The 11,590-nt window shown below is 36.3% G+C and overlaps 1 protein-coding gene across 1 annotated transcript; it reads right to left on the bottom strand.

Moving 5' to 3' along the window:
- Window positions 1-6,670: 6,670 nt before the first annotated feature.
- LOC127157298 (trypsin-3) lies at window positions 6,671-10,744 on the bottom strand. Its single transcript, XM_051100528.1, has 5 exons — window positions 10,665-10,744; window positions 9,072-9,222; window positions 7,604-7,854; window positions 6,979-7,115; window positions 6,671-6,889 (listed from the first exon to the last, which is right to left on the bottom strand). Exons 1-5 carry the CDS (start codon window positions 10,702-10,704, stop codon window positions 6,740-6,742), a joined length of 729 nt encoding a protein of 242 aa, XP_050956485.1. The 5' UTR covers window positions 10,705-10,744; the 3' UTR covers window positions 6,671-6,739.
- Between the last annotated feature and the right edge of the window lie 846 nt (window positions 10,745-11,590).

Consider the following 11,590-nt stretch of genomic DNA (forward strand, 5'->3'; position numbering starts at 1 on the left):
CAATGATCCATTGATGAATGAATGGCTCTTCATTGAAGTCATTTCATTCATTTAAGTGGCGTTAAAAATTATACTTTTACCAACCAAATTCTCTGAAAACACCTACCTATGCAATCTTGATCATATTCTAAATTAGGAAATCATTATAATGCACCCAGACATAATTTGTAGGGAACATAAATAATTGCTTTACCTTCAGAGTCTTTCATTCATTTGTCACATAACAGACGCAATAAACAGATCATTCACGAATGACCCATCACTACCCCATATGTATTTCCCCATTCACAACCCATACAATGATTACCCATGTGGGTACTACCTTGGGCCCATGTAACCAACCTATAAAGGACTGATTGTGTATGCCCATGTCTGACCCATATAGTTTGGCAAGAGGTCCCTACACATCTTTCCCTGTTCAGAACCCATATAGGTAGCTTATGTGGGTACTACCTTGGGCCCATGTAGGCAGCCTATATGAGACTGATTGTGTTTGCACATTTTTTACCCATATGGTTTGACCAAGAGGGCCCCATATGTGTTTCCCCATTTAGAACCCATATATAGGTAGCTTATGTGGGTACTACCTTGGGCCCATGTAGGCAGCCTATATGAGACTGATTGTGTTTGCCGATTTTTTACCCATATGGTTTGACCAAGAGGGCCCCATATGTGTTTCCCCATTTAGAACCCATATAAAGGTAGCTTATGTGGGTACTACCTTGGGCCCATGTAGGCAGCCTATATGAGACTGATTGTGTTTGCCCATTTTTTACCCATATGGTTTGACCAAGAGGGCCCCATATGTGTTTCCCCATTTAGAACCCATATAAAGGTAGCTTATGTGGGTACTACCTTGGGCCCATGTAGGCAGCCTATATGAGACTGATTGTGTTTGCCCATGTTTTACCACTATGGTTTGACCAAGAGGGTCCCATATGTGTTTCCCCATTCAGAACCCATATAGATGTAACCTTTGTGGGTACTACCTTGGGCCCATGCAGGCAGCCTATATGGGACTGATTGTATCTGCCCACATTTTACCCATATGGTTTGACCAAGAGGGCCCCATATGTGTTTCACCATACTGAGCCCATATAGAGGTGGCCTATGTGGGTACTACCTTGGGCCAGTGTAGGCAGCCTATATGGGATTAATTGTGTTTGCCCATGTCTAACCCATTTGTTAAACCCATATGGGCCCCATTTGTGTTGCCCATTTCGAGCCCAAGCACTCATTTCCCATTTGTGACCCAACTAGGTCCCACATAGGGAGCCCATCTGTTTTTGCCCATGTGGGACCTACTTAGCAGACCCAAGTGGGCCCCAGATAAAATGCCTATTTTGGGACCATGCCCACTTGGTACCCATGTAGACCCAGCAGAAACCATGTGGGGCCCACATATACATGTTGGCTGGGAAGAGAAATGAATTCGGTCCTGTGTGTGGTACAATAGAAGGCGGCGGTATGATTTCTGTGAGTGTGTATGTGTTGTGTTCTGGCCACACGACTGAGTGCTGGAATGAACGCAATGGATTCAAATATTGGTACATTTATTCTAAGCAATTGCAAGCAGCTCTTGAAAATATTAACGCAAATACAATCGTTTTTTCCTCTAGTGATTTGTATTTATTGTCATTGTACGCTATAGGTTGTTTGCAATCACGTGATTCTGAGGACGCGCGAAATGCAGCTGGAGGGTAGGAAGTGATTTTTCTCTTTAGGAATCAATAGCAGAATCTCAAAATGACTGTGTTTTCAGTTGTTTATGGAAATCGGTCAAATCGAGAAAATGTATTTCATATCGTGTATGAACATCTGCTGTTGCATAAGGTGGAAAAGGCAAGAAATTGACTGAAAAAAATTGGGAAAAGTGGCTTGTAAAGCTGCGTCTGCGGTCAGGGGGAGAATCAGATAATGCTTGTGTGTGCGAATGGTTAATAAAAGATTAATAATATTAAGATATAAAGAAATATATAAATAGATACAGGGAGAGACAGTGAGAATTCACTCAATGATAAAGGCCACACGTACATACAATGCAAATAAGATATTATATCTGCAGTTGATTACAATTGAACCTTGTGAGATTGCGATAAATTGAAGTGGGCTTTTTAATGACTATATGAAAGCGCTATTTGCTCGCTTTCTAGGCTATAATCAATTCAGAATTTGAAAACAATATATCCTGCATCCTTCATATAAATGTGGGAATCACTTTCGAAAGAGTTTGTTTGCTATCAGGCTTAGTTGCGTAGCTTATTTCCACCGCCTCGATGACAGACAACTGAGACAGCTATTTCAATTTAGTTGAAAAATCACTCCTCTTCATAACATAAGGATCACATCTAACATATGTTGTGATTTTCTGTTTATATGTTTCTCTTGTACAGTACAGACTTTCGTTTCTCTACGTTTCTCTTGTACGGTCCTGTTAGCATCACGTAAAGTGAAACTTTTATTCAAATTCCGAACTGATTATATAGTAAGCGAACAAATAGCGCTTCCATATAGTCACTAAAAAGCTGTCACTCACTACAATTCATTGCAATCTCACAATGTTCGGTTATAATCAATGACGCTCTCGAAACTACTAATATAATACCTTACATTGTGTCTATGTGTGGCGTTTAGCATTAGGTGAATTCTCACTGTCTCACCCTGTATATATTTATATATTTCTCTATTAATATCTTAACATATTATTATATCTTTTCTTAACCATTTGCACACACAAGCATTATCCGACTCTCCTCCTGACCACAGACGGAGGTTTACAAGCCACTTTTTCCTGTGCTTTTCAGTCAGTTTTCTGCCTTTCCGCCGTTATGAACAGCAAATTTTCATACATGATAAAAGATATTTTGTGGTTTCTCGGTTTGACCGATTTGAGCATCCATGAACAACACTGTAGGCATTTTTGAGTTTCTGCTAGTGATTCCTATGGAGAAATATCACTTCCTGCCCTCCAGCTGCGTTTCGCGCCACAGCAATGACGTCATGTGCAAACAACCTATTTAGCGTGTCCTAATACATGGCGGCGACGACCCAGAATGCAACGCGCAGTGACCTAAACTCCCAAGCTCTATAGAGGGTGGAAAGGGGACAGTGTGCTGATGCAGTGTAAACAGTGTCTGCCATCTGCTGTGATTTCGGCTTACAAGACTTCAGCCTCTAATCTAAAAAAAAACACATTATGGTAAGAAGACTTATAACTCTATTTGTGTGATATTTTATTTATTTTTTAATATGGTTAGGCACTAGGCAGTGTTGTTCTGTGGTTTCTGACGTTCGGTTCGCGCGATTAGGTTAATAGCAAAGTTTTTTTTATATATATATATATATATATGTATATATATACAGGGTGGGCCATTTATATGGATACACCTTAATAAAATGGGAATGGTTGGTGATATTAACATCCTGTTTGTGGCACATTAGTATATGTGAGGGGGCAAACTTTTCAAGATGGGTGGTGACCATGGTGGCCATTTTGAAGTCGGCCATCTTGGATCCAACTTTTGTTTTTTCAATAGGAAGAGGGTCATGTGACACATCAAACTTATTGGGAATTTCACAAGAAAAACAATGGTGTGCTTGGTTATGTAACTTTATTCTTTCATGAGTTATTTACAAGTTTCTGACCACTTATAAAATGTGTTCAATGTGCTGCCCATTGTGTTGGATTGTCAATGCAACCCTCTTCTTCCACTCTTCACACACTGATAGCAACACCGCAGGAGAAATGCCAGCACAGGCTTCCAGTATCCGTAGTTTCAGGTGCTGCACATCTCGTATCTCACACCATAGACAATTGCCTTCAGATGACCCCAAAGATAAAAGTCTAAGGGGGTCAGATCGGGAGAAACTTTTCTTCCCCACCATACGTTTTATTTTTATATATTCACACATATATATATATATATATGTTTAGGGGTGTTGTTCTGTGATTTGTGAATAAACCACACCTGACAGTTCAGTTAATGCTTTTTACAAAGTGTTTATAGTATCTTTAAATGTGTTTTGTAAAATGTGTTTTATTGTCTGGATCTTGTCTGATTCAGCAATTATGGATAATTCAATAAATAACACCAGCTAAAAAGTAATTAGTACTCTGAATAGTTTTTATGAAGAGTAATTTGTACTTTTACTTAAGTACTTTTTAACACCAGTACTTTTACTTGTAATCGAGTATAAATTTTCAGTACTCTTTCCACCACTGTATTCCGCAGATATTGCTGTATTTCAAAAAGAGGTGTCTATATATACGGCATATTTGGGTATTCCATGCATTAGCGGTGATGTCCATGAATGCAGTCTAGCTAGTCAGCTCGCTGGGTTTTGACACACAGCCGCTGAGAGTTTTACTCACGCTCGATGTCGTGTAGTTTGGCTCTCTCCTCTTCTAGTTTGGTTTTCAACAACTCAGATAGGCCATCTTTAAGAAAGCACAGATGGATGACGGATGTGTCAATAAATATGCTTTTTATTATGAGCCGAGACTGATACAGCACAGTCTGCACAGCTGATGATACTCTGACGTTAGCACAAGGGTAAAAAAATAAATTTCACAGAAAGAACAAGACGTATCGATGTCATTTTTAAATTTCTGCAAAAACGTCTTGACTGGATAAAACCTGTGAATTAATTTAAAGAATATTTCTTTAGCTTTATTTCTTAGGAAAAATTTCTGAGGGAATGACCAAGCATACGTCCAATACGTACAATACCATCAAAAAGTTTGTTCCAATAAGAAATGGAGGAAGGATTTGAAATAACAAGGTCCAAAAATAAAGACCTGATTTTGTGATTGGATTGATTTTTGAATAGAGAAACAAACAGAACAAACCACAGTAGAATCAGGGCTAGGAGGGCAAACAGAAATAGATGAGCCACTGTTAATATTTCTAAAGAGCATACAAATTTCTGAAGAGATGGCCTTTAAAACTGTATTAAATTGTTTCCTAGGTATGGGAAAGTAATATCTTAAAATAAAATCAGAATAACTGTACAAATTGCCGTCATTGTCAAATAATGGATTTACTAACATCACTCCATTACTGAACCAGTTTTCAAGAAACAAAGATTTCCTCTTATGTAAAATATTACAGTTGTTCCAAATAAAAAAAACTGTGCGGTGAGAAATTATGCTTATAAATAAGTTTCCAAGCCAGAAGCAGTTTGATAGGAAGTTTACTAATAGAATAATTACACATTCATAAAAAATGTATACCTCCTAATTGAGAAAAGATATATTGTGGGATTACACTCCAAATAGAAGATTGATTGTGAAGAAAGAGTTTTAGCCAATTAATTTTTAAGGTATTATTAAGAGAATCAAAGTCAATAAAATGTATGACGCCCTTATTAAAAGAATTTAAAATAACTGATTTTCTAATATAATGAGTTTTATTTTTCCGCAAAGATTCCGATCGCAAAGATTCATAATAAAACGCTTATACTCTCTTCTGCTGTAAGTGAAGCTGGATCATGAATGATTTGCGTGAACATAGACGGATATATGTAGATCGGGAGGTGCATTCCCTTCACAAACAAACGTAATCCACTGCATCTTCAGTGGCTCAGATGTCGGGAGTAAATGACGACCACTATGTTCATTATTACATCCAGCAACACAACACCTCAATCGCTCAATCGGAGATATTCTTGTCTAACTCACATCCCTGCTCCAGCATCGCCGGAAAGTTATTGGACTGTAACAGCTGGTCTGAGGTAAGACGCTCATATCAATCAACTATCGTGGGAGTGGCCTCTGTTGGTGTGACGGCACAATGAAAGGGGATACTATTTTTACAGATTAAATAAAAACCACTGCATGGATTTTTATCATTATTGGGTAGATTTGTACATACACTGCCAACACACATTAACGTTCAAACAACATGAAAAAGTGAAGTTTGTATCCTTTAATTGTTAAAAGTTGATGGTGTGTAATGTTTGTAATGGTATTTGTAGTGGAAACCATTATACTTTTCTGTGATAGTTCTACTGTCCTTTTTTCAGTAGAGTTGACAGTCCAAATAACCAAACAAAAGGCCATATGAATCGAGCATTTTACAAATGTTTACAGGATTTAAGTTGAAATCTTGAAATAAATAGAATTTGTTCTAAGAACATTTCGCTAAGTGTTTAAATGTTTTCTTAACATTCTAAATATCCAGCTTTTCATTTTTCACTTCTTCCCCCTTTCCTTGGGTTATGTGAACATTAAAAACATCAGTATAGGGAACATGCTTCCACAAACTTTGTGGAAATATTACTTATGAATGGTCTTTGACAACATTTGAAGCTAAAATGTTTCAGAAAAAAATCCATAAACAATATGTAAACGTTTTTGAAGTAAAACTCTTGGAAGAGTGATTGTTCATAACTGTAAGACTTTTTGTCAACTCCCTGTATGTAGTAAGAAATTACATCTGCTGAAAAAAGAAAACATTTCTCATTTTCATTTGAAAAACATTTGCAGGCTTTATGGCTGCTATATATTTTTCGAGCCAGCAGATGGCCCTGTTGTCAGTACTCTGGAGGTTTTGTGATATTGCACATGATTGGGTTCATTGTGATGCTGTATCTGCACAGTTCTAGAGCTGGGGAGCAACATTTGAGACATACTGTCCATATAAAAAGAAAAGACACAAACACGTGCACATCTCATGCTTAATTTTTAATACAGGTAACTGGAATAATGAACTCGTAAAGGACCAGGCTGAACAAGCAGTTAGTTAGTAGCAATGGTGTGATTGATCCAGCTATTGTAGCGGCACAACTCAACATACACCCCAGGATAACCTGGTCGAGCACAGCCTCTGCCAAAGGAAACAACACCTTGCAGTTTCCCGTTGCACACCACAGGGCCACCAGAATCCCCCTGAGAAGAAAATCGGAAAATGAAAAGGACAGATCTGTGCATTTGTATATAAATGTACAGCGCATATAGAAAGGAAGTCGATGACATACCTGACACGAGTCTTTCCCTCCCTGCATGAATCCGGCACAGAACATGTTTTTAGTTATTATGCTACCGTACGCATACCTACACGTCTGCTTTGAGAGTACAGGCAAATCCAGACACTGCAGGGTAGAAGCAGGGCCAGCTGGAAAAAGAACACAAACAGTGTTAAAACTTCATCTAATGGTTATGGAAGCTTACTGGGGGACACTTTGCTTGCTTAGTTGGGGACACTTAATTTGCAGCGCTTTTGTCAACTTGATTGCACAGATAGAATTTGAACTGAATGATGACTTCACTGAATTCAATGAAGAACTGACTTTTACTTTGTATTATTGACACACTATTGTCCTGTGTAATACTGTAAAATCTGTATTGTTGAAAGTGATATATATAAGATACACACACACACACACACACACACACAAACACACTAATTACCTGTTTCTGTATCTCACATTTCTAAGTTGATATCACACAATTCAGACTTTTCAGGCTTTCAGAATTAAGATATAAAGCCAGAATTTTAAAATATTAAAAAAAAGTTCTGAGATACTCAAAATTCAATTTTTTTTGCAACTTGAATGAAAGTGAAAAAATAAATATAACATTTTCATTACTCTGCCATCTCACCTCCAGTTGTGCCCCATCCAGAAACCAAGCACTTCTTCCCTTTAGAACAGCAGTTCTTGATCAGAGGGATTGGCTTCACGTAGTTGTTGAGGATGGCAGGTTTTTTCAGCTTGATCAGCATGACATCATTGTTATGAGGCCGATCATTATATCTCGGGTAAGGAATGATCTTCTCTGTCTTGATCTGCTGCTCTGTGTTTTCACCAACCAACAAATTGTGCTTTCCCAGTTGGATGAGGAGACGATGACGTCTGTTTGACAAGGAACTCATATTTTACTCAGCTCTAATCAGGTACATATTAGGTTTGCAAATAGTCTGACGTGTTTCACGTAGTCTGATTGATATATGTGACCCTGGACCACAAAACCAGTCAGAAGTGTCAATTTTTCCAAACTGAGATTTATACATCATCTGAAAGCTGAATAAACAAGCTTTCCATTGATGTTATTTGTTAGGATTTGACTATATTTGGCTGAGATACAACTATTTGAAAATTTAGAATCTGAGGGAGTAAAATAATCACGTTCTGTAACGCCATGCCAGCAGAGTTGCCCTAGTACCTACTGTTACCGCTCCCTCTGCTACCTCTATGGTGACTTCCTGTTTGGCAGCCATATAAAGAGGGCCATGCCAAACAGGCCTTCGCGAAGTATTGTTTGCCTATGTGGACTCTACCAAGCGTTTTCCTTGTTTCATTGCAGTTATTTCCATGATCATTGTTTTGTTTCATTGTCAGAGTTTTTGCCTTGTTTATTTTGTTACTTTGGACTGCTCTCTTGGATTTCGACCTTGGACTGTTGGAACCTTGCCAGTGTTTTAGGAATACACTTTTGTCTTGCCCTTGGATGTTACTGTTTGCTGGTGTCCAACCCTACCTGTCTTGACCACGATCTGTACAATAAAGCTCACATTTTGATCTATCCACGCTGTCTGTCGAGTCCCATTACACCTTTATTGAGAAAATTTTGAATTATTTTCAGTAGGAAATTTTAATTAAAATATCCTCATTTTATATATTTTTACTTAATATACCTAATATTTTTGGCATAAATTTTTGGCATTAAAAAAATGATAATTTTGACCCATACAATTTATTTTTGGCTATTGCTACAAATATACCCGTGCTACTTAAGACTGGTTTAAGGGTCACATATGTCAAAACAAGACAAAGACTGCATTAGTATGCTGAGTGGTATGTTGATTATTTCTTGAATGCAGAAAAGAGGCACATTTAAATACTGTGCACAAATGCGTTTAAAAACTACAATATTCAAAAGTAGCACTGGGTGCGTAATGGACTCTCATCAATGAACTGAATGTGTTGGTTTAGAAATCCTGAATTACAGTGAACATGTTAAGAAAGAGGAAACCTGTTAATATTCAGCATTTCGTCCTTTTTTAAATAAACAAGTACTTCATAATAAAAAGGAAGATTGATAAAATAAAAAAGTAAGGTTATGTACTTACGAGAATGTGCAGTGAGCAGCAGACACAACCCATCTTTTATCAATCAAAGATCCTCCACATGATATTCTCCCATCATTAAGGTACACTTGCCAGGGCTGGGAGTGGGGCGAACATTGATAACCTCCAATGATTTTGTCACCTGAGCTGAAACCTTTTTATATATACATAAAAAATTCATCTTTTTATTAACATTAATGTTAAAGACTTTCTGTAATACAGGTCAGTGTCATGAAGAATACTGGATATACATGATTTCGATAGTCCACTGTAGACATTCTACTAATTGTAAGTAACTTTGCAACTACATGCAACTAACACTCAGAGTATTTGTAGACTGGTTAGGGTTAGAGTTAGTAGAATAAGTTGATACTCGCAAAGTTACTAAGGCGAGACACTGCAGGTGAATAGGGGAAAAAACAAACAAACTAATAGTTATCGCCTTACATAGTTGATTACATTGATAACTGCAAACATTTTTTGTATTACAAGTTTTCTAAAATGTTATTTAATGAAATATACTGTAAAAAAAAAACAATTTAAAATAATTTGTTACCCTGCTGCCTTTTAATTTTAAATTTTAAGTTCAGTCAACTCAAAAAAGTTTAGTCAACTTGAAATGTTAAGTTGTACTAAGTGACAACTTAGATTTTTGAGTTTATTCAACTTAAGATTTTAAGGCAGCTGGGTAACAAACACAGCTTTTAAGTTTAACAAATCAAATTTTTAGTTTAGTCAACTCAAATGTCTAAATTGTCACGTAGTATAACTTAACATTTTAAATTGACTAAACTTTTTTGAGTTGACTGAACTTAAAATTTAAGACAGCTGGGTAACAAATTATTTTAATTTGACTCAACGAATTGTGTTTTTTGTTTGTTTTTTACAGTGTATGCGCTAATTTGCATAAATGTCTAGTACAAAAATCTGATTTTTTTTTTACATTAGTGTCAAATGTTTTTACAGAGGGAATTTTGGGTATCTCATTTTTGTCACTTCATAATTCAGAAAATACTTAGAAAAGACAAAAAACAATTAATTTTAACTATTCTGGGGGTAAATACAATGTATATAATCAAGCAAATTATATATGAACAAATCCCTTTGTAAAAACGTTTAGGATATTGACAAGAATAAAATGTAAAGTTTGGTGTGTGTAAGTGCTACTGAAGTGATTTATGTCTTAGTGTAGGAGAAAAAGCTCATTTTGAGAAAATGGCCTTTAAAAATATGTATTGTAATTGAAATCTATTGATACAAATAGACAAAATTATATAAAAAGAAAAGCTTAACAGTGTCTCTTGGATGTTTTCTTACTACTAGTCTGGAAAAAAAAAAAAAAAAAAAAAAACTTTATGAAAAACCAAAAAGCCCAAAATCTCAAACTGGACAGGTGCATGAAAAAACAGTGTTTATGCGTGCAGTGTCTCTTAAAGTCAACAGAATGAGCATCAGAATAAAATGTTAGCAGATATTAAGCAGACGGTTTACTAATAGTCTAATGAGAGTTAGTTGACATGTAGTTGCAATGTTACTTATAATTAGTATAATGTCTATCAGAATAAAGTATTACCAGAATAAGAGAGGTCTACATACCCACAGCCACAAGCAGCAGAATGAACACAATAGTCTTCATTGCAGTTGAGGAGAGGACAGAGCACTTCTGCAAAGTTTAGGAAAAGGATTTGTGTTTTTAAGCAATCACACCTACAGAACAACCAATAAGATCACGACCTGGGCGTGATCAAGGCGTCGACTTGTGCTGAATTTGCTATAAGGACCCCTTTAAAATCATGTTTAGTGGGGTTGATTTTATTTAAGGCTGTGTATCAGTTGTAACTGTTGAACAGAAAAAAGAGCCGAGCTGTTCATATCCAAGGTCAGGCACAAACGGTGGAAATGCAACGGCACATTGGTTAAGCTACATGAATGCGGCTTCCGAACTGCAATAATAAATGCAATAAAGAAAATGCAGTCTAAGTGTCTTAAATAGCACAGGTATATTTGTAGCAATAGCCAAAAATACATTGTATGGGTCAAAATTATTGATTTTTCTTTTATGCCAAAAATCATTAGGATAATAAATAAAGATCATGTTCCATGAAGATATTTTGTAAATTTCCTACCGTAAATATATCAAAATTTAATTTTTGGTTAGTAATATGCATTGCTAAGAACTTAAAAAAAGGCAATTTTCTCAATATTTAAATTTTTTGTACCTCCAGATTCCAGATTTTTAAATAGTTGTATCTTGGCCAAATATCGTCTGTTTCAGATGATGTATAAATTTCAAGTTTACAAAATTGACCCTTATGACTGGTTTTGTGGTCCAGGGTCGCATATGTTCAGCTAACTGTCAGCCTCTTACATGTGTGCTTCTTGTAAACAGTTAGCGGATATGTATATAAACAGCCTTGAAAAAAAAAATATATATGTTTGATTTATGTCCAGCTACACATGGTTGAATTACACTACCAGTCAAAAATTTCTGAACAGTAAGATTTTTAATGTTTTTTTTTTTT

The sequence above is a fragment of the Labeo rohita genome, unplaced genomic scaffold (assembly GCF_022985175.1).
Source record: "Labeo rohita strain BAU-BD-2019 unplaced genomic scaffold, IGBB_LRoh.1.0 scaffold_103, whole genome shotgun sequence".
NCBI lineage: Eukaryota > Metazoa > Chordata > Actinopteri > Cypriniformes > Cyprinidae > Labeo > Labeo rohita.